The 21,878-nt window shown below is 42.6% G+C and overlaps 1 protein-coding gene across 1 annotated transcript; it reads right to left on the reverse strand.

Moving 5' to 3' along the window:
- Positions 1-59: 59 nt before the first annotated feature.
- Positions 60-14,011, reverse strand: HMGXB4 (HMG-box containing 4). Its single transcript, XM_017823312.1, has 12 exons — positions 13,912-14,011; positions 13,509-13,855; positions 11,395-11,500; positions 10,686-10,801; positions 9,285-9,360; positions 7,283-8,466; positions 6,037-6,118; positions 5,271-5,335; positions 4,869-4,974; positions 4,152-4,321; positions 2,498-2,620; positions 60-738 (listed from the first exon to the last, which is right to left on the reverse strand). The coding sequence occupies exons 1-12, from the start codon at positions 14,009-14,011 to the stop codon at positions 694-696; spliced, it is 2,520 nt and encodes an 839-aa protein (XP_017678801.1). The 3' UTR covers positions 60-693.
- Positions 14,012-21,878: the final 7,867 nt, after the last annotated feature.

The raw sequence follows: 21,878 nt of genomic DNA on the forward strand, positions 1-21,878 counted from the left end.
ATTATTGACTGAGGAGCGAGGGTTGGAGGAAGTGACCAAGAGGCAAAGACCTCTGTATCTTTAATCAGCTATCCAGCTTTCCCCTCAAGCAGTGGATTTTAAACTGAAAAAGTTACAAATACGGCTGGTGAAGAATTCAGTTCTATTCCTTGGTCCAAAATATATTATCATCTCTATCTGCCCATAGAATATCAGAATACTTTAGGCTGGCAGGGGTATCAGGAGGTCATCTGGTCCATCTCCCTGCTTAAAGAAAGTTCAGCTAGAGGAAGCTGCTCATTCAATTTTTGAAACCATCAAGAATGGAGAGTCAAGAACCCCTCTGGGCCAACTGTTTCAATGACCTTTCTCATGGTGACAGCTTTCTTCTTTACATCGAGAAGTCCATTCTCTGCCTGCTTCCCCCACTAAAGGATCTGAAATTAAGGCAAGTATCTCAAAAGTGTTCTGAATTCTTCATACAAAGTACTTTCAGACTGGAGGACATTTCACCCACTGACATAAAAGGGCTTTCTCAGCTTAATTTCACAACTTTTCATAAAATAGAAGTCAAATAGTTACAATCCTATGTATATACTATACACATATAAAACTTTAAAAGCCTCCACATGGAGCCCTTCAGGAGCGTCGCATAGTGCATATGTACACAAATCAGTTGCGCAGAGGTTGAGTACATCCCAGGATCCTTTCCCATCAAAGTCCAGGCATGATGTAGGCAATGTTGTCTAGTGTGTTTGACTGGGAAAAGAAATTCAGTATTTTTTTAGTGTCAGGCAATAACTCCAAATCCTTAAAAATTACACAGATGAGGGTAATAAGCATATTCACTTGTCTTACAAGTTACCATATGATGGGACAACCAAATCTGCCTATCGATCACTAGGCTTATTTTCACATTTTTGGAAATGTAGGTTAACTAAACATAAAGGTAGCCTCAGTATTTTTAAGCGCCTGGAAACACTGAAAATGCTTGAGGCTTTCCCCAAGTGACTTCCTCCTTATGGACTCCATACTCTTATCTCTGCAAGCCACAGTAACCACATCACATCAACAATAGAAAAACCAGTGATGAAGGATTTGAGCAAGGTGATCAAAGTTGTAGCATATAGAAAAAAATTACTTGACTTTACACTCATAATTTCTCTATGAAATTCTGTAGTGTAAAAGTAAAGAGAAAAAGCCTTAAACGCACCCCAAAAAGGGTGTCAGATGGGAAAAAAAAGTGCTCTTCAGTTTTTCTTGCAAAACATAACAATTCTCAGAGTAAGAATCTTTCCATGCACCTCAGAAAAAAAAGTCCCCAGCTCTATGTTTCTTCAAGTGCAGTATTTCAGTAAGCTCAAGCCTGTGGCTGGATAGCCGAAGGCCTTAGAACACCACCTTTTAATTGGAGGAGCTAGAGCTGTACCAGTTGTGATTCTAGAAGTTAACAATGCCACCTACTGCCTGAAAGATAAAATGCATTCTACATGCAACACAACTGCTGAATTTTATCCATTTTTGTTATGAACCTGACAGTAAAAATCAGAATTATTTATTTATTATCAACTCCTGAACACCAGTTTTCAGAATTGAAGGGTAGGTGCTTTAATTCACCTAAAGCTCCACTGCTCCTTATAACAATAAGTTGATCACGTTTCCAATAGACCCACCATTAGTCACGTGGTGTCACTGCACTTGGCAAGCAAGAAGGAAAAAAGCATATGATTTTTCCATGGCTTAGGATGGGAACATCCCACTGATTCAGCTTTTGTGCAGAGAGCCAGTTTGTGGGAGCTCACAGCCTAAGCTGTCAACTTTGTTCCTGTTGTTAACAGTCTGCTCCCAGAATGAATCAATGTTTAGGCTGCCCTATTATGACCTGCCAATTCATAACCCATTTTTGTTGTTCTCTCTGCCAGATTTGTTTTTAGTCTCTCAAATTTTGCAGACTGTATGTTTTTGATCTTTGCTTCTATCCTTTGCTGCTTTATTCATGTCTCCTGTTGGGGATATGACTCCCGATTCCTTTATGCTGCTGCCATCTGAATCTGTCACATCAGGCTACATAGGTGCCACAAGCTGTTGCTAAATCAGGGCTCAATACTGTAATTTAAAGTGTAATTTAAAGTGGAAAAGAACTTGTAGCTATGCAGTTCCTTAAAACAGGGACTATTTTTCTTTCCTCAGAGAAGGTTTCAGCCACATGTAAAAGACCCTACACCATCACACGGGGAATACTGACATCACAAACTATTTTTTATGCTTCTAAAGGAAAAATAGCTTGTGTGATACAGAGCAGCTAGAAGGGGGGGTTTACATTTACAGAAAATCAAAACTTTGAAAAATACTGGTACGTGTACTGGCACTTTTATTTGATTCATACGGATTGACTCATCACTAAAACAGAACCTACCCACACTGCAATTAATGCTACAAATATTAGGTCAGTTGCCAGTGGTAGATAAAAAGTTACACAGTATCATACAATGGTAACATATAACCACAGGGAACTCACCAAAACGTGCCTCGGGCAGCCATTCAGCTCAGGCAGTTGTGTGGTCAGACATGCCAATGGGCCCAAAGCACAGATGATTGAATCTAGAAGTACTGACAAACTTCCTGAAACAGCCACCATTCCCTGGTAGTAAAGAAAAAAAAGTGGATGGGGATGAGTGGTGGAACTGATGGTTTTCTCAACTGTATCAATCCTCATGCAGATACAGTATCTTCAGCTCCTCTAGTCCACTTTCACTATTTACACAGTAACAAAACTGTGCCTTGTGCTTCACAGGGAGACTGCTGGGTCAAAAAATTTAAGAATTTAGTAGGCAACATACTGATGCAAGAAAAAGGTAGGGAACAAAAGAAAAGGTCAGAAGGTTGTGAGTTGCATAAAACACTGAATTCCCCAAGTTTCTGTAATGAACTCTGCCATTTCATACCATCTATTTTGTTAACCACATGAGTCCTAATGACAAAAATTTTTGATTTATGAAGTTTAAAGAAATGCTATGTCTGTAACAAATGCTTTAGTCATTGATATACTTTCAGGAAGGGGATTTTTGTGCCTTTCTGTACTCTGGTTGTTCCTCTGAAAATTACCTCAGTCATCCCAAAAACAAAATGCTTGTTTTTATCAGCAGTGAAATAAATGTTCTTGCAAGCACAGTGCGATGAGATGATCACGCTACCCATAAAATTCAGTGGTATTATTTGAGACAAATATGCGTTCTGCTTAGAGTCTGGGCTGAGTTCTGAAAGTGCATGTGTGTATGTGCATTCATAGAATCACTATCATTTACCAGTAGGAAACCATTAAAATATGACATCTTCTATGTTACTAGGTAAGCTGAAACAATAGTAGCCCCTGTCCAAAGCACTGGCAATATGATACTGCCAGAAAACTACCATAAACAGCAATGCATCAAAAAAACATGGTGTGATGGTTACACTCTAGGCCTTCCTGGAGACCAGCTTATAACCAAGAAGGAACTAGGAAAGTGATCACGGCAGTATTCCATGCTATTCCTTTACATAACTTGAGGTATAAATAAAGCCAGCAGGAGGGACCTCGCTCTCTTCCTTTCCGGCGAGGTTCGAGAACGGTGGGTCCCTGTCTCGGTCTGGCTTATCTGGAGCTGAGGCCTACAGTGACTGCTGTTATCTGCCACGCGTGAGGGGAGAGTGCTGGGCTGTGTCTAGCCATCCTGCCTGTTCAAAGGGAAGTGGTGAGATTTTTGCTAGTTTGCCTTCAGTTGGCTGGTTGACTTGCTCGGTCTTTGTCCCTTTTTGTCCTTCTCCCTTCTCCCTCCCCCTCTTCCCTTTTTGGGGAGCTGTTTGGGATTTTTGGAGTTGTGGTGTGTGGTATTCTCGTTGTGTGTATCTGTCTCATATGTAAAATATATATATGTATATATTTTTGCTATAGCTTTGGCTGGTTGGGTCGTTTCTTTTCTCTTTCCTCTCTGGGAAGCGGGTCCTTGTTGTCGAGTTTCGGGGGCTTGGCGGGAAGCCAGCTCGAAACTTGCACACATGGCACACCACCTCCAGTTTCTCTTCCTAAATGAAAATCATTGGTTAAACTTCTAAATTAAATAAAATAATCATCCCCCACAATCCAATGTGTAGATCACAGGACATGACGGTGACACTGCTGGTTACAGACTCACCTCTGTCTCCTGCAGTCTGTGTCCGATGAGGCTCAGGGATTCACCCAGCAGCTGTAAGTGTGCAGCTACATCAATAGGATCTGTCTCAGGGGCTTTGGCTGGTGAGGAAGGCACCACCACGGTGCTTGTGGGGGATTTCTTATGAGGGGAAATCACTCCTGTTGGAGAAGCTGGAAACATGCAAATTAAAATTCCATATTCATTTCTTTCACTGTTTTACTTACAAGCCTATTTACTTAGTAAAGTTCAAATCTCAAAGGCATGAGATGCTTAAAGAGTTCTGTGGACCCAATCCTGTGGTCTTTGGAGTCAAAGCTTTTTTTTCACATGTACAAAGCATCTACCTCAGCTGAATGCAATTGGGGAGATTTGGTATCAGTGATGCCAAACCAAGAACAATCAATTTTCCTCTAGCAGCAAAATTAATCCCACTACGACTTCCTTTCTGCCTTTTCTTATTTTACATTTCAATCCCTATAGTGCTAAAAACAACGCCGTTCTATGAATTAGACAAGGAAATCTGTATGAAAAATGCTGACATCATTCTTGCTCTCACAAAAAAATTGATTTGAGTAGTATGGTGATTTAAAGGTCAAACCTTGTGAGAAAGCTGATGGGGATGTGAAGCAGGTAAGGACGTTTGCTCCCTATTCCACTGGCAACACTATCTTCCCTGACCAAGAAAAACGATGAGGGCAAATAAAGTGCAACAATTACCTTTCATTTTTGGTGCACCATCTGAAGACGATGCCTTTCTCTTCACAGTAGTGGCCTCTGCTTTATTCTGCTTGTGTTGGAGATACTGAGCTTTCTGTTTCCAGATCTGTAGTTATCGTGGTAAGAAAAGAGAGATTCTTAACATTAGGTAATTCTGCTACCTGATGCCAGGACCTGGAGGCAGAATGATGTCATGTAGCTAATGGGTGAAGCAATACCATGAGAAGGAAATGAAGGCTTTTATGTTTGCAAGGGCAAGGTTTCCATACTTTCCATCTTTACATACTTTGGGGACATAGGTAGCATATTTTAAGGTATGGTGGCAGTGCTGCCAGCACATTCTGATCTAAGCACCTAGTTTACAGAAATCATTTTACAAAAACATCTCACACGCACACCCACCAGTTTGTCCTTCTCAGGTAGCTGCTTCCACACTTCTGCCAGTTTTTTACTTAGCTCTCCAAAATCTGGCAGAAAGAAAGAAGAAAAATGTTTAAAACAAATTAGATCATAAAATCAAGGAGAGAACATAGGAAACTTACAGGCCCATCCATACACATTTAGGAAGCAAGCCACTGCACAACTGGAACTCTCCACCCTGTCCTGAAAATGAGTGCCAGTGTGCATTCCCATTACTGTTTAAAATCAAAAAAAAAAGCTGATACCAGGAATATGAAGTGACAGTGTATTTGCAGGACAGTGACACAATAAAGGTAAGTCTCTAAGTAAAGAAAGAAAGAGCTAGCAATTTCTTTATCCAGACTCACAGCTTGGTTAAAATGTAATTATAATACAATCACAAAATCTTTTAGGAAGACATTTTTTACAGACATTTGGAATGGGCTGCCCAGGGAGGTGGTGGAGTCACCATTCCTGGAGGTTTTTAAGATAAGACTGGATGTGGCACTTAGTGCCATGATCTAGTAACTATGGTGGTGTTGGATCAAGGGTTGGACTTGATGATCTCTGAGGTCTTTTCCAACCCGGCTGATTCTATGATTCTATGAAAATCCACTCCTGTCCCCTTTTCCACCTCTTACTCTAAGTTGGCAGATTCTTTGCATTCTGTCAAAAGTAAGGGGTTGGTCTGAAACAGAGATGATATGTTCTCCTAATTAATCCGACTGGTGTATAAGCAAGAGAAGAGAAGGCTCAATTATTTTCTTACCTATTCCAGGGTGCTCAGACACAATAGTTGTACGATACTCTTTACAAAACACTTGATAGGCAGACATGTTTTTCTTCTTTGGCTAGTCAGAAGAAGAAAGGAAACAAAGATTTTTAATCCTGATGAGACCTTCTCCAATTTAATAAGAATTTGGCATTTATTGAAGACCTAAAGAAAAGTATGACACTTAAATCAGGAACCTTAAAAAGCAGTGTTTTACATGTTCTGGCTGAATTTAGTGTTTATGAAAGCACAGGAATCAGCCAGAACCAGTGTTAGTACATGGCTTATCTTACAAAGTTCAACAGCAACCTGCTATTCTAATTTCAGGATCAACATACCACTCTGTTAATGTAGCTCAGTTTTAAAACTTAAAATAAAAACCACTATCTGTTATACTATTCACAGTACCTATTATAGATCTGTCAAAACAATTCAGTTCTCATGATAATATTTTGTTCCATTTCTTGCATCTTTACAAAGTATTTCAAATTGGCAGAAAACAGACTGTGTAAGTACATTGACAGCAGAGGTTTTGCAGTTGCCAAGCTATTATCAAGGAAAACTTCCCAAATAGAATAGGATAATGCCTGAACAGATTTGGGCTCTGTCTGCCCATTTCCTCATACAAAGCAACATTTCTCTATCTGAGCATGCAGAAACTGCTTTTGCCCATTTATAAACTTACACAGCTAGTTACATAATTTGCAAACTTGTTTGTATGCTAGTTACTGTTTCTGCTACTCATTTCTTTACACAGTAACCATGGAAAACTGAATTATAAGTACAGGACAAAACTGGGAACATGGTAGTCTATAAGAATTATAATTTCATTGAATACAGGAGTAAATGGGTAAATATCTTCACTTTTCATGTACAGGAACTGTGATGATGGACTAGATCACTAGTCCAAAAGTCTGCCTGGCAATAGCTTGAACCAGTCATGTTAGAAAATGATGCAGCTGTGCTTGATACCTGACCTGTACAAAGCAAAATTAAGTATAACCTTTCCAGAGAACCTCTATTGGCTAAAGACTACCTGTGCCACAAACCCAAACCAACATATGTTCCTTTTGCTACAAACAGAAATCACAGTGGCTGACAGTTTTCCAAACATGCTTTAGTGAAACCATGGATAGTGGTATTAGTTATCCTTCTGTTTCAGTTTAACATGCCTTTGTAATGGAATGCCTAAGCCACCATTACCCACCACCCAATTTCTCTTTTCCCTCCAATTTTTCCTTACTTTTTCTCTTTCTCTTTCCTTTTCCTTTTCTCTTTCCTTGTCTTTTTCTCTTTCTTTTTCTTTTTCTTTTTCTCTTTCTTTTTCCTTTTCTCTTTCCTTTTCCTTCTCTCTTTCCTTTTCTTTTTCTCTTTCCTTTTCTCTTTCTCTTTCCTTTTCTTTTTCCTTTTCCTTGTCTCTTTCCTTTTCCTTGTCTCTTTCCTTTTCTTTGTCTCTTTCCTTTTCTTTGTCTCTTTCCTTCTCCTTTTCCCATTTTTCAGCTTTGTCTTTCTCCTTGTCTTCCTTTTTCCTCCTTTTCTCACCTTGACCATCTGAGTGAAAAACAGCAGGAGGAGGTGGAGGAACAACATAGGGGGTACTGGGAGGTGGTGGTGACACCCTTACTTCTGCTACCGCCACAGGAGAATGCCCAGAACTCTTTTTAGACTTAGAGTGCTTCCTCTCTCTGTGTTTCTCCTTGTCCTTTTTTTTCTTACTTTTTTTTGATTTCTTCTTCTTCTTGATTTCCCGGTAGGAGTCATCTATCACTAGCTCTCCAGCCTCCAACTCTCCACCAGAAGAAGAACCAGATTCTGGTGGCGCTTCCGTACCTGGAATCTCATACTCGCTTCCGTGGCCCTCTGAATGAAGGGAGGTGTCAGCACCAAAACTCTCAGAAGGCGGATGTGAGTCAGAAGGTGGTTTGTGCTTCTTTCGGGATGACTTCAGGAAGCTCTGCAGTTCATGACCCAGCAGAAATGAGCCTTGCTCATCTCGAGCTGATTTCTTTGAAGATTTCTTTGCAGCTGCTGGTGTTGAAGAGTAGGATAAAGCATCATCATCTGCTGCACTACTTTTCTCTTTTGGTGAGAGGATGAGCTTCATCTTCAAGCCATCAGGTTCACGAAGAGTAAGTGTCTCTGTGTTCACATAGAGAGGTTTCATTTTTTTAGATTTGTGGGAGCTGCCATCGTCCACTGAGTGTTCCCCACTGCTCCCACTCAGCTTTTTCTTGGTGTGCTCCTTTCTGCTTTCAGAATGGCCAGAGGAAGAATGAGACGATTTTTCAGAGGTCCTCTTTGAAGACTTTGAGCTTGTGGCCAAAGGTGAGGTGATAGCCTTGAGTAAATCCATGGTTGGATCAGCTGAGGATGGGCTAGAAGCTGCTTTTTTCTTCTTCTTTGATGGTAGATCCAGAGGCGAAACACCTGAAAAAGATGAAGAGAAATGTACATCAAGATGACTCCCTTAAAGACAGCAAAGAAGGGAAGTGGGGATCCTGCAAGACTTACAATTTACAGCTAACAGATTTACAGCCTGGCTTAAACAGAACATGTCTCAAGACTGCAGCCAGCTCAGCATGGTCTTACTGATACAATTCAGAGGCTGTAACACCTGAGCTGGTGTTAAAAAAATTTAAGGCGGGAAGACAGTAGGAAAGTTCCAGAAATTTTGTCAAACTATTCTATTGTGAAGTAACTTATTTTGATAGAAATATATCTTACTGAGCCTGAAATTACACCTTGAGTGCAAGGTTTTCATGCCATTTTTAGCTAATGTGAGACCAATTAATTGAAAATATGAGCTTTTTCATTCTCTAGACAGATTTTCATGAAATTTCAGTTTGGCTTTCTCCTTCTATTGTGCCAAAACCAAAATTCTAAACATGTTAAGCTTTTATGAGGTGAACTGTCATCTTCTGGCCAACTTACTGTGAGAATAACTGAGCAGAGAAGCAAATGCCAAATGGGAAGGCAAGAGTTAGAAAGCTACAGCTTGTCAATGAAAAGGGGGTGGAAGATCTCTACCCCCAACAATGGCAACTTGTTAAGTTAGACTCTGAAAATATAATTCCCTTATCTTCTGCTGTCTGGTGCTGATCAGCGTCGGGTTTCCGAATACTTGTTCTAGACAGGTTGACTCCCCATAAAATGCTAACCATAAAGCTTCATGACACTGGTTTAAGAGCATCCTTTCCTCAAAGTCATGATCTGTTAGCCCCTTCCCTGCCTGATTACTATTTTACCTCTGTAGCAGAACTCATCGGAGGAGTGCTTCTTCTTCTTTTTGTGAGGTTCTGTCCCCGGAAAAAACTCACTGTCCTGGAATAATAATAAGAAGAAAGTTGCTGACAAAAAAGAGGGAAATAATATGAGATTCACACGGACTATTAACATAGATAATAATTCGTAGGAGATATCAAGAGTTATCTGTACTACTGTAACATCAAGGAACCCTAGGTATGAGCCAGGATCATCATTCTGGGTGCTGAAAGGAAACATGCTCTGTCCCCAAGAGCACACAGTGTAGGTTTAAAGTAAAACAAAACTCAAGTTATGAGGAGGTGGGAGAATACAAAAAATGGTATTAGTCAGGATTGGTTTCAGCACATCAGCCACCAGATCAGCATCAGGCTTTCTGTAAGCATTGCAGCACAACAGGGCTTCAAGCAAATTGAAAGACAGATCTCTAGAGGGAGGTCCCCCCAAAGTGAGTGGAGCAATGCACAAGAAAACTTGAAAAAGCACATTTGAAAAATGTTAAGAAATGGGCAGTGAAAGCTAGCTGTTGGAGATTAGCTGATGAGTTGATAAAAGACAAACATCTACCTCTTAATAAAGCTAAGAAATAACTAAGCATGCATACACTGTCAAGCCATGAAAATGGAGGTGAGCAGTTCTTGTTTAATATGCTGAATAAGATAAAAGAACTGACAGGAGGTATGAAGAGATGACAACTAGAATGGGCCAAAAATATGTCCTTAATATGTCATGTCCCCTAATTATTATTTGTGTCTTGACCAATTTAAGATCCGAAACTGAAGCTCTTCTGCAGAATTCATCTGCATGGTAAAAGAATTTTAAATTAGAACTTGTTTTCCTGATTAAAAAAAATCACAAGGTAGTCACCTTTGAACTAACAGCAGAACTTTTAGCTCAAAGAGAAATGTTTTGCAGAAACTTAAGTTGCCACTATGTGATTTCAAAAGTTAAGGCCCCAAAGAGGTGAACAGGGCAAGTTCATATCTCTCAAGAGCTATTGTTTCAGGCTGTCTGCAGAATCAGGAAAACAACAGTGCATCAGTTAACATTATACCCATCCTTTCTTGGCTAATAATACAACCATAAATTCCAAATTATTTTTATGTGCGTAAGAAGTTATTCATGTAATCTCATGACTTGCAAGGTTCTATATCAAGACTAGGACAACATCCTACTACCAGAAAAATCAGAATCAGTTGTAACTGAGATCGACCCCCTCCTTTTCCCCAGGAAAGTTACTGAACAATACAGGACATGATTAGCTGCTCTTGCTGCCTTCTACATGCATTTCTAAATTTAAAAAAAAAAAAGAACAAGAAACCCATTCCATCACCAGCTTTACGCACATCCTTACACCTTCAACTTTTCCTCTGAGGATTTCCTACCTGAGTTGCTACCTCGTCTTCCTCTTGCAGCAGATCCTTGTAAGAGCGCTTCTTCTCTCGCTGTATCCTGCTGGTTGCCAGCCCGTCATCAACACCTCGGTGACTCTCTAGGAACTCTATCGTTTATGTGAAATGGGAAAAAAGGAAGAAATGAAATACTCCATTAAGGAATGATAGACATGTGGACCACGGACAAAATAAGCAAACAGCAGATGTTGGCACTGAGTGATGCGCAAAACTCAACAAGCACAGGGGCCTAAAGGGGCCTGTACTGTCTGATCACAGAGATGGGGCTCGGTGCTCTAACACTCTAACACAATCACTCCAGATTTAATTTGTAACCCTTGTATATTCCTTCCTAAAGACAAGTGGACCTAGAAATGTTACCATGACTAAACTTATTACTGCTGGTCCCCAGTTCCATTGACCTGGCAGGGAAAAGAAAGGCTGCAGTGGCAGAGTTTCCAATCAGGGTGTCTGCACAAGAAAATACCACCCATTTTTCTCAAGTTCTAATCCCAGTACTTCACACCTGAAAGTCAAGGGCTTGGGATTCTCCAGTAACTTGGTCAGGTTAAATTTAAGAGCTCCACAGCACACCAGCTTCCGTTCCCACTCTGACTGCATGGCCTGGCAAGGCTGCAGAGGGAGGGCACCCTTTTTTTTTTTTTTCTTTGCAAATCTCTCTGAGATTATGAAGCAGTCATACCTTCTTTCTTCTTGGCGCCATCATAAGCCATGGTGGTCCGGCAGGAGCCTGTGAATGAGTTGCCACGTCTGGGCTCCTTCCCCCGTTCCCATCTATAGGAAAAGGTCTGAGAAACAGAGAATGAAAATAACTCTCCCATAAAGAAGAATCACTATGTAAATTGGGAAACTTTCTCTGAACAAAGTGAAGATTCTCTGGAAGACAGTGTGAAAGGAGTCTACCTCTTGATGGGTTTTTGTTTATTATTCAGGCTTGATAGATTTTTTTTTAAAGTAAAATGGATGTTGTATTATTTTCAAGATAGAAAAAGACCACCTCTTCCTTATAAAATGTCCAAATCACTGAAGTAATTTCTTTACAAAAATAGAAGAGGGTGAGAAGGCAACTGAATTTGATTTTCATGACACACAAAACTGTACCCAAACTGTGTCAAAGCCATTTTTTTGTCAGGAGCCACTGTAGCAAAGATTAGGATGTTTAAAAAGAGATTTCAAACCCTTGAATATCAGATAAAGTGAGGGAAAAGAAGGGATCAGGCAGAAATCATTATATTACAAAAAACAATAATTTAAAATCATTTTAACTAAAGGATCACACGTTTTGTAGTGAAGGTGTGCATCCTTTTGATGTGTTTCCCAATGCTACCACTGCAGCCATTCTCAATGCCAGCCTGGGAGAGGGGATGGAAGAGAGCACTCCTTTTCACTAGGCCTTCTCCAGCACCCTAACCTCTGCCAGCCCACAGGTTTCAGGCCTCCTCTAACTGAGTCACCCTGTTCCACAGTTATTGGCATATAAAATGACACTACCATTATGGAATAGCCACACACTGGATTTCGCAGAGCAAACAACTTTTGTTCTTCAGTCAGTGATCAGCTTAGCAAGAAAAGATCAACTTTCTGCTCGTAGGTGATTAAACCAATCACACCCAACTGACTCTGTGTGTTTGTATGTATGTGCACACGTGTAAACACTCAACGATGAAAACCATGCAGCTTGTTCATTCCAGCTGTCACGGTAACTGTGCCACACTGAAGTTACATTGGAATGCTTGGGGAGCAGGGAATTTGTGCTTGTACATCCCTGCACACACCCCAATTTTACAGACAACTGGCTGATGTACAATGTACAACATATCCATTTCTATAGTGGTTACTCAAGTGATATAACAAAGTCACAACTGAATCAAGCATGAGGGTACACAGGAAATGTTTCTGCTTAAATTCATAGGCATACACGTTATTTCTTCAGCTTTTGGGAAACCATCCTTCACAAGATGTCAAGTCAGTATTCCAACCCCTATCCATTGCCGGTAGCAAGCACAGCAATTCTGCCAACACACAGGACCACTGCACATGTATATACACTAGAGCACTACACTTTGCAATAAAAAATGGCATCTTGCTACTTGTGGGCTCAAGATCTTGAACCAGATGTTGTCAACGTCTCGTGATGTTCATCTGTCAGACTTCTGTGGGAAGGCACACAATATTAAAGTGTTATGCTCAAGAGGGAAAGGGCCTAATACAGATACTGCTCAGCAAAACAAAGCCGGAGACAGTCATTCATGAATGGATGACCTGGAGAAACTGGGATTTCTTTGCAGCTACATGCATACCTTTTATTCTATTTTCAATCTTACCTGCTTAGCAGGTACAAAGGTTGGTAGATACTGCTCAGAGGGGCTCGCCACCCAGACCTCCCACCCAGCAAACACAAAACGTACCCTTAACTAGTTTCATCCTATAAATCCTAATTAGGTTCCCCTGCTTCGAATTCCTCGGTGTCAGCAATGACCGCACAGGCTCGGTGGGGAAGCTCTCCCTCCACGTCTCCCGTTCCTTAACGCACACGCCCGGGGGATCGAGACCCAGCCTTGCTGTCCTGCATCCCCGGGGCCCCGCACTTCGCTCCCGCCGCCGACAGACCGCGGGAAGCGGCTGCCTCGCCTCATTTCCCGCCGGCGTTCCAGCTCCCAGCCGGGGCCGAGGGACAACCGGCACCGGCCCCTCCGCGGGCACCGGCCCGGCCGCGCATGCGCCCCAGCACCCCCCGGGCCGGTCCCCGCCGCCGCCTCCGTTCAAAGCGGGCTCGGCTGCCCCGCGCCCCCTCACCCGAGCACGCTCCAGCCTCGCGCCAGCCCGCGGCTCCGCTCGCTCTGCTGCAGGCCCGGGCGTGCCCCGGCCGCGGGGCGGCCTCACTGGCGACACGGCCCGGCGGCGCCGAGCCGCGGGCGCAGGGTGGGCACAGTCTGCAGCCGCCTCACTCGGCCTCGCCGCTTCCCGCCGCGCCGCCACCCGCCGCCGCCATCTTGGACTGGGAGACAAGGGGCCGCAGCCAGGGCCGATCGGCCGAGCGCCGAGTGCCTCCAACGCGGCGCCCGCGGGGTGTGGGAGAGGGCGGGGCGTGGCCTTGCCGAGCGCATCGATGGGTGGGTGGGAGTCGCACATTCCCTGGGAGCCTGGGGCACACGGGCGGGACACGCGTGGGGCACCTCAGCACAGTCCCGGCTCTCACCCCGACCAGCACCTGTGGAGCCCACATCCACCTTCTCCCTGGCTTTGGCGCAACCTCCTCCTCGCGTGTGTGCGTCCCGGCACAGCTTCCCCGTTCTCATCGTCCCTGTCTGCAGGAGACTGACCTGGCTGGGCTTGCAGCCTGGCTTAGTTGTTGGGTGCTCGTGCCTGCAGCGGTGGGTCAATGGGAAAGGGTGAAATCCTGTTATTAAACTCTTACTGAGCCAGCACTTCCATGAGATTAGTCACGCACGCACATGAACGGGCACATCTCCCGCAAGGCCATCTGATTGCTCGAGGAGCTGAGTGGATGCACGGCACAGGTGGAGAGTCGGGACCAGCCGGGGCAGAGAGAAGCACGTCTGAACCGTACACTCGGGGCTGCTGCCGTGAAGGCATCACACAACCCACACATCCATTCTGATCAACTGTACAAAGGTAGTAGGCAAGAGAAAGGCAAATTACCCTCAGCATCTTCTAAAGTTAATTACTGCAAAGGATTCAGGACATTGGTAAAAAAGCTCGAGAAACAGCTAAGTCAGAAAAGACAAGCCTTTTCCCCACTAGGTTAGCCTTTATCTACTCTGACCTCTCGGGAGGTTCAACTTTACCTCATCATCTCCACTGATGCAGGAGGTTTTTTTATTTAGATGCCGGCAGATAGTCGCATGATTCTTTGTCAGATGCTGCTCACAGTCACACGCTGTCTGCAGACTACAATTCCCAGCCATGCCTGAGGTTTAACCTGACCCATCACAGACGCGCAGTTCCCCAGCCCTTACAGATCTGCCTTCTGGTCCTGCTGATGCTTCTGTGTCCTGACAAGTACATAATGATGACAGTAATTATTTGCAGTCCAGTAGGGCCTAGAGGAATTTGAAGAGAACAGAGGTCAGTGCCTGTTATGCTGTGTAAAAGTGTAGTTTGATCCAAAGTGGGAGGTACAGCCTGTATACACAGATCAATGTCTGCAAGTGCAGCAGCTGTAACACATCAGAGTAAAAACCACCAGCCCTTAGGCTGAGCACAAAGCCTATGCAGATGTTCTCACACATGTACACACGTGTGCCTGCTGCTGGTAAAGCTCACTAAAATCACTCCTTGTCCTCCAACCCATAACCCAGGGAGGAATCACCCAGGTGGACAAGTCCCTCTGCAAATTTATGACCAGGATCTTGCCCGAGTTGATCCTGACGTGATCTGCTCCTTGTCTGATTGTTGATGATAATTGTTTTTAGGGATCCCAGTGATAGATTCATACCCCATTTGACGATGCACAACACAACAAAAACACAGTTCCTGTGTTTTTACAGTCTTCAGCTTTCTCACTCGTATTACACACGGTACAAAAACATCTACGGATGTAACAGAAACATCAGTTAACTCCTGGGAGCACTTGGCCTGTGGGTCAGGTGGAGGCAGAATGGGAGCAAGTTAGAAGAAGCTGGTAGCATGGTTGGGAGAGGCCAGGTGCAGCCCAAAGGAACAGGGATTCAGATTACTTTCAAAATGGAAAGCTTAAATTAGCCTGGTATTTGATGATAGCAAGCATTTGGTAATGATAGCTAGTAAAATGTAAGGATGGTATGTTTAATATTCTGCACCCTAGAATGAGAAGGCATTTGAGCTCCCCTGCAGTTTAATGTTTTTAGTGCTGGATGGTTCACAGGTATTAGATTGTGTCAGTGACTGTATGTGGAGGAGAGAGAATGAATTTGCAGGTGAATTTGCAAAAATGAGCATATAGCAGGATACTTGCACAATAAAGCCACTGAAGCACCAATCATTCAGACTTCCCCTGGTGAGATCTTTCAATGCTCCTTTCCTCCCCCAGAACAAACATAATAATAATAATAATAATAATTGTAATAGTGACAACAATAACATGTAGTTCCTCCTACTGCACTTTTCATCAGTGAAGAAATGCTCAGAAAAATTCGTTGCAATCATATCCATTCTTCAGAGCTGTTAAAGGGAACCGACCAGCACAAACCATTGGCATTTCTTGGGTGCTATCAGACAGCTTAGCCTTTCCGTTTTCTAGGAAACCCAGGAATCCCTTTAGAGTGTACACCTAGATTAAATAGGTCAGGTGGGGAAAATGTCAGAATGCCGATAGCAAATTTAAGAGAGTCACAACCCCTTCAAATCCTTAACAGTTGACAGAATTTTTTCTTTGTAGTCTGGAATATAAGAGGTCATAGCGAGTGAATCAGAAAATCAAACAGTCCCCATAGGTTTTAAGACCTGAAGTGCAGCTTCAGTCAGTCTCAGACTGTTGTGTGAATATTGCTTATTCCTTTTGCTCAGAGTATCTTGCATTCTTTTTGCCTATATCCCAGGGAGAGAAACTGCACAATGGTACATGATATGTTCCCTCAGGTGTCTTCTTGTCTGTGAGATACATATTGTATAACGTGCTCTTGCCAGTGCAGACCATTTTAGGATGTGTGTATAGTTTCCTGTGCTTAATGCAAGATTAGTTGTGTGCTAAGGGCTTACCGCTCATGAAGCCTCCCTATATGGTCTTGCTTTCCCCACATTTTATCCACCATATATCCTTCTCTGCTTATTTTCTCCTGACTGAACAACAGTCCAAGCTTCTAGGATTAGTAACTCTTTTTTGTTTCATTGGTGTTTTGTACTTAGTTCTGTGGTGTCTCAAGTACAATGAGTATAAGAGGAGCACAAGCTTACAACCAAGTTATGTACTGAATTAAATATAGCACTCAGAGCTGGATGAACAATTATCAATTTTCCCTGTCATAGTTTGTAACTCATAAATCTCTTTCCACTTCTGTCCCATTTTTCCATATTTTTTTCCTAGATTCCAAAATGATTCGGCATTAACTGAAATGGGGCTTGGATTAAAACCTCTGATCCCCACCTATCCATGAAAAGCCTGCTTTGTTTTACACAGACATAGGAAGAGAAGAGAGTTACTCTTCTCTGTGCACATTACAAGACTTCTATGTCACCAGCTAGAAGTCTTGTCTATGTCACCAGCTAGGGGCCCCTGGTGGTCTAGTGGTTAGGGTGCAGGACTCTCACCACTGTGACCTGGGTTCGATTCCCAGCCCCCTGGGCAGATGGAGCTTGTCAGCCTTGTAAGGCAATCCATCTAAGAGAAGGTCACTCTAAACAAACCTACGTCCTGAGACCCTCACTGCCACTGTCCAAGCTTGCTCGGCCCCGGCAGATGAACCTCAGGATTAAAGGGTGGGCTCAGTTCAGCGCATGCTGGGTCTCACCTAAAAAATCCACTGCGCAGGCTTGAAGGGTTAATGACCTTTCCCAAATCTTCGCTCCCGAAGACTGGCCATTATTATTATGTCACAAGCTACCAAGCTGCTCTTAAAAAGGAAGGACAGCTTGTTACAATTAAATAGGTTCTATGAAAACTAGATACATTTTAAAAGGCTTATGGCTATGAATATGGAGGAAGTGACCACGATGTTGCAGTGGACTTTAGGTGTAATGGACCTTGCTTACTTGCTTGCCAGTTGTCTCAGCCATATAGTTTTCCTTATTCTTATTTATAAAGATGACTGGTGACTCCTGTTTGAATACAAGAACTTGCTTCCTTAGAGAAGCAAAACTTCAAAAGATTTGTTATGTGCATTGTTTCAGTGTCGGGGCTTTACTTAAATTACTTCCCATTTGTCTTTGTTTTCTTGCAGGATGCATTCATTTTCGTGCCTCTTCGTCTTTCAGTATAGTCATTAATGAAACCACAAGGGTGTGTGCATTCATTTGTAATGTGAATACAACAGCCTGAATGTTCCCCAGAGCCACAGCATCTGTCACGCTGGGGACAACACCTTCTCCCCCTGCTCCTGGTGCTGCGCCCTCTGTATTCATATTCGGAGAGAGCTAAGGTGAGATGGGAAGTGAATGTCCATCTGGTAAGGAAAAAGTATGGTGAGTTACAGTAGGATTAGTGGGGTCCAGAGTGGGTATGATTAGGCAAAAGGAAAAGGACCATACCAGGGCGATATGCATAGAGGAAAGGCCAAATGCAGGCAATCAGTCAGCATTGAATTTGCCTCTTTTCACTGATTTTGATCTCTCCCTTCTTGCCACCTGCCAAGGAGGTAGAATGGTTTAATCTGAGTTTCACAGGGACGTGCAAGGCCTATTGCGCTGCTTTCAGCACTGAGCTCTCCCTCCATGCCTGGTCCCTGGAGGGGACCCTGCTGGTCTCTACTGACTGTAATTCCTCACAACCCTGGTCTCATAAAACATCAGGCATTCAGCTTTATCTGTATCCTTGATTGGCATTTTCCCTTTTTTCCTTGAATCTGTTGATTTATTTAATTTCCTTCTCTCATACCTTATTCCATGATAGCTCTCTTCTGTACAGGCCAGACTGACACTGCTCTACAGTGTGGCATGATCCTTCACTGTAGGAAAAGAGCCTGTTACTCTGTGGTGCTTCATTTCTGCAGTTTTCTGTTTATGACAGACCCACAGTGTCGACATCTGTTCTGTACTGTGTAGCAGAAATTACTGTATTACAAAAATTTGTCTTCAAATAATGTAGATGGGTCATGGCTATTTCTGTGGACCAAGCCTGCATATTGCTTCTGCTTCTGGCTACCGATACCATAGCTGGAGATCAGAACAGAAGAGGAGAAGATTTCGCTGTTTCCTGAACAGCTAGAAAGTGGCAGTGGAGTTTGCAGAGGCTGGCAACGGGACAGTACTGCCTGCAGAATTCTTGAGATGCCAGCTGGTGTAATTCCAACCTTGTCACTGTGGTGTGCCATGGTCTATGGAGCTGCTGCAAAAATATGAGCAAGAGGTGACATGTGGAAAGGACTCTGGACTCACTAAATTTTGAGGCACAGCAAAAGCAATAAGATGTACTGGTGTGAAGACTGGGTAAGGAATAACAAAAAGTGCCTTGTACACCCACATGCATTGCAGAGTGGTGTGTGTTGGGAGAAATTAGTGGTGTTGCAGGACATTTTGTATGTTTTATGTGACAGGTACTTTGCAATGCTTTCAGAGTCACTGGACAGGACAACATGATCTGGGTCATCAAGTGCTGTTTCCTGCTATTGCAGGCCCACTGTCATTCAATCCTATTGTAAACTGATTGATCTTTATCTTAAAAGTAATCTCATTCCCCCACAATGCTCAGTGGGAGACTGTTCCAGAACCTCTTTTGTCTGATGGTTAGGGACCATCTCCCGATTACCAGCCTAAATGTATTCATAGTTAACTTGCATTGAGTTGTTCTTGTGTCAACATCTTATTTTTGCTAATATAATTATTGTCTCTTGCTGCTGTTTCTGCTCAGAAGTATTTATAGAGAGCTGTCATACCTCCACTCATCTCTCATTTTGCTAGGCTAAACAAGGCATGCTTTCCTAGCTCCCTCCTAACTAGTGGCCTCCTCCTTCCTCTCCCCATGCTGGCAGCCTTGCTCTGTGCTTGCTTATGTTGAATTCTTCCCTGAAGCTGGATGAGTGGTAATGGACACAGCTTGAGCAGAGATCTCATTAGGGTATTATACAGCAACTCTAATACTTCCCTCTGTCCAAAGGAACTTTTTTTTTTGTGAGACAGAAGAGTTGAGTACTTTCTTAAAACCTTTGAATGCAACTTTCTGATAAGATGTTAAAAATCCAGCAAAAGTCTACCTGCATTATAATTTTCCCTGTAGTCACAGAAGGATGTGACAAACAAAGAACACATGCAGCTTATTCCTGACCTGTTGGGGACCAGAACAGGGCCTACTCAGCTCTAGGTTTACTCTATGTCTGCAACACATGTCATATGGAGGACGGACTGTTGTTGCCTGTAGGTAGCACTCCATGATAGCACCTTGCAGGTTGGGCCACCACTATTACGCTGGAGGCATTTGTATTTAGGTTGGTACCAGTTCTGACTGTCTGAAAAATTAACTGTTTGCTGTATTATGCCAGACAGATCATACGACTTGTATTATTTGCAAGTAGAATATGGAAAGAAATTACAGAGGTAGAAACATGGGAGATTTTTATAACATTTATTAAAGGGAAGATATTTATCCTGGTAATTTGTCTTATATGTGCAAGGGCACACATCAGAAACCTTCAGAAGAAGTTGAGGTGCTTCAAGATAAACAGGAGTGGAAGTTCTTTCAAATCATTGCTCACTGCACCGTGCAATATTTTGAAATTTATTCTTTTCTTTCATTAATTGCTGTCCAGATGGAAGTTGAGGGTTTTCAGCATTGTCTGGGGATGCTGAAGCTGTGACAGCCTGAGAAACAGTTTCGACCAGCCTCCCAGTGATTCTCAAATACTTGCTGTGTGCCTGGGCTGTGCTCTGATCACTTGTACACTATACAAGGAGGATAAACTATTCTCCCAACAAGGGCTGGTTCCAAATGAGGCACGTAAGTCTGCGTGCCCCACATTTATTTTGATGAGAAACCCGGGGAAGAGTTTGGTGGGTTTTAGTTATGATTTCAGACTGTGAGAGTGTCAAAAAAAAAAAAGAAAAAAAAGAAGAAAGCTGTTGTTTGTTTCTATGCCGGAGATGCAACACTTAGTGTACTTAAGTAGAGAGAAGTAGAGAGATTGTATCAGTATGTATCCCAGTCATAACTCATTTCTCTTTTTAACAGTACCAGCCTGGTGAGGCTATTGAGTACCTGTGTTGCACTTGGAGCACAGAAAGAATGGGATGTTTTGCCGTGCTAAATTCAATCACGGTTAAATGTCTCAGGTAATGGAAGCTTTTACCACCTCACTTGAGAGCATTGTATTGTCTGCTAGATTTCATAAGCAAGGAGTTTTTTATTTAGTTGAGCTGCTTGCTTTTTCTGAAGAAATAAATGGCCAAATAAAAAACAAATCTGAAAACCTCCCCCACTGAGTCTATTTCAGTTGTTGCTGGTTTTTTTCACATTTTCCTTCTTGAAATGCATTAGTTTCCAGTTGAAGGAACCTGAAGAAAAGATGATTATTACCAAGAAATTTGCAAATTAGCACAGCTCAAAACACCCCCACAGCAGTGTTCTAGTAAAATGAGTAAGGCTGGGCTAAAACCTCTATATATTTATTTGGATCATTCTATATTTGGATTTAGCAATCCTATTACTGAGCTGAAATTCAGGACTCTTTAGACACATTTGTCCTGGAAACAGCACTGGTAAATTACAAGCTCTGATATGTGGGAGGATGAGGACAGTGTCTCAGATCTAACAGGGAGAAAAGCAACAGACATTCTTCCATTTCTATTAAGTGCGTTTGCATATTTTCAACACATTCAGCAAATGAATAGTTTCTGCGGATGGACAAAATTGGTGGTTAAAGAGAAGCAAAATATATAGGATGTGGGATATTGCAGTGCTATTATGCAAATCGATGCTATGCCTTCAGCCAGAGTTTTCAGTTCAATTTAGAACTACTCCAAAGGAGAAAAAGAGGGCATCTGAGTCAAACCACTGGGATGAGACTGGTCATGAGAAAACTCCTCTATAAAGAAAGATTGAAACATTTATGAAAAGATGGAGAAGGGATGGGAAATGTACACCACGTAAGGTAGAGTACAGAAGACATGACCACTAATCACTGGGGGGTTTTTGTGAAACAACAAGAAAGGAGAGCTTAGTGAAAAGAAAGAAGACTGATAAAAGGACTGTCTTCCATGACAAAAGGAGGCGATGGGAATCCCTGCTTTCATGTTTCTTGGAGTACAGGAGCACAGTTTTAAACAAAGATATAAATTTTTGTGTTAATTCTCGTGTTAATTCTGTAGTTGCAAATGCATTTTTATTTAAACTCTTCCATTCTGGAAAGCAGAGCCCTGCCATATTCCAGAACAGAAGTAATATTTGGATTCTGAGAAGTTGTCAAGAAATGCTCCCAGGAGACGAATGATCACATAAATGTCAAATGCAGCATTTCTTAAATGTTTCTGCTCTGGTCACTGCTAGCAATAATGTCTCAGCAATATCTTTTGGGCTGAACG

This window comes from Lepidothrix coronata, unplaced genomic scaffold, assembly GCF_001604755.1.
Source record: "Lepidothrix coronata isolate B3197 unplaced genomic scaffold, Lepidothrix_coronata-1.0 Scaffold102, whole genome shotgun sequence".
NCBI classification, from domain to species: domain Eukaryota; kingdom Metazoa; phylum Chordata; class Aves; order Passeriformes; family Pipridae; genus Lepidothrix; species Lepidothrix coronata.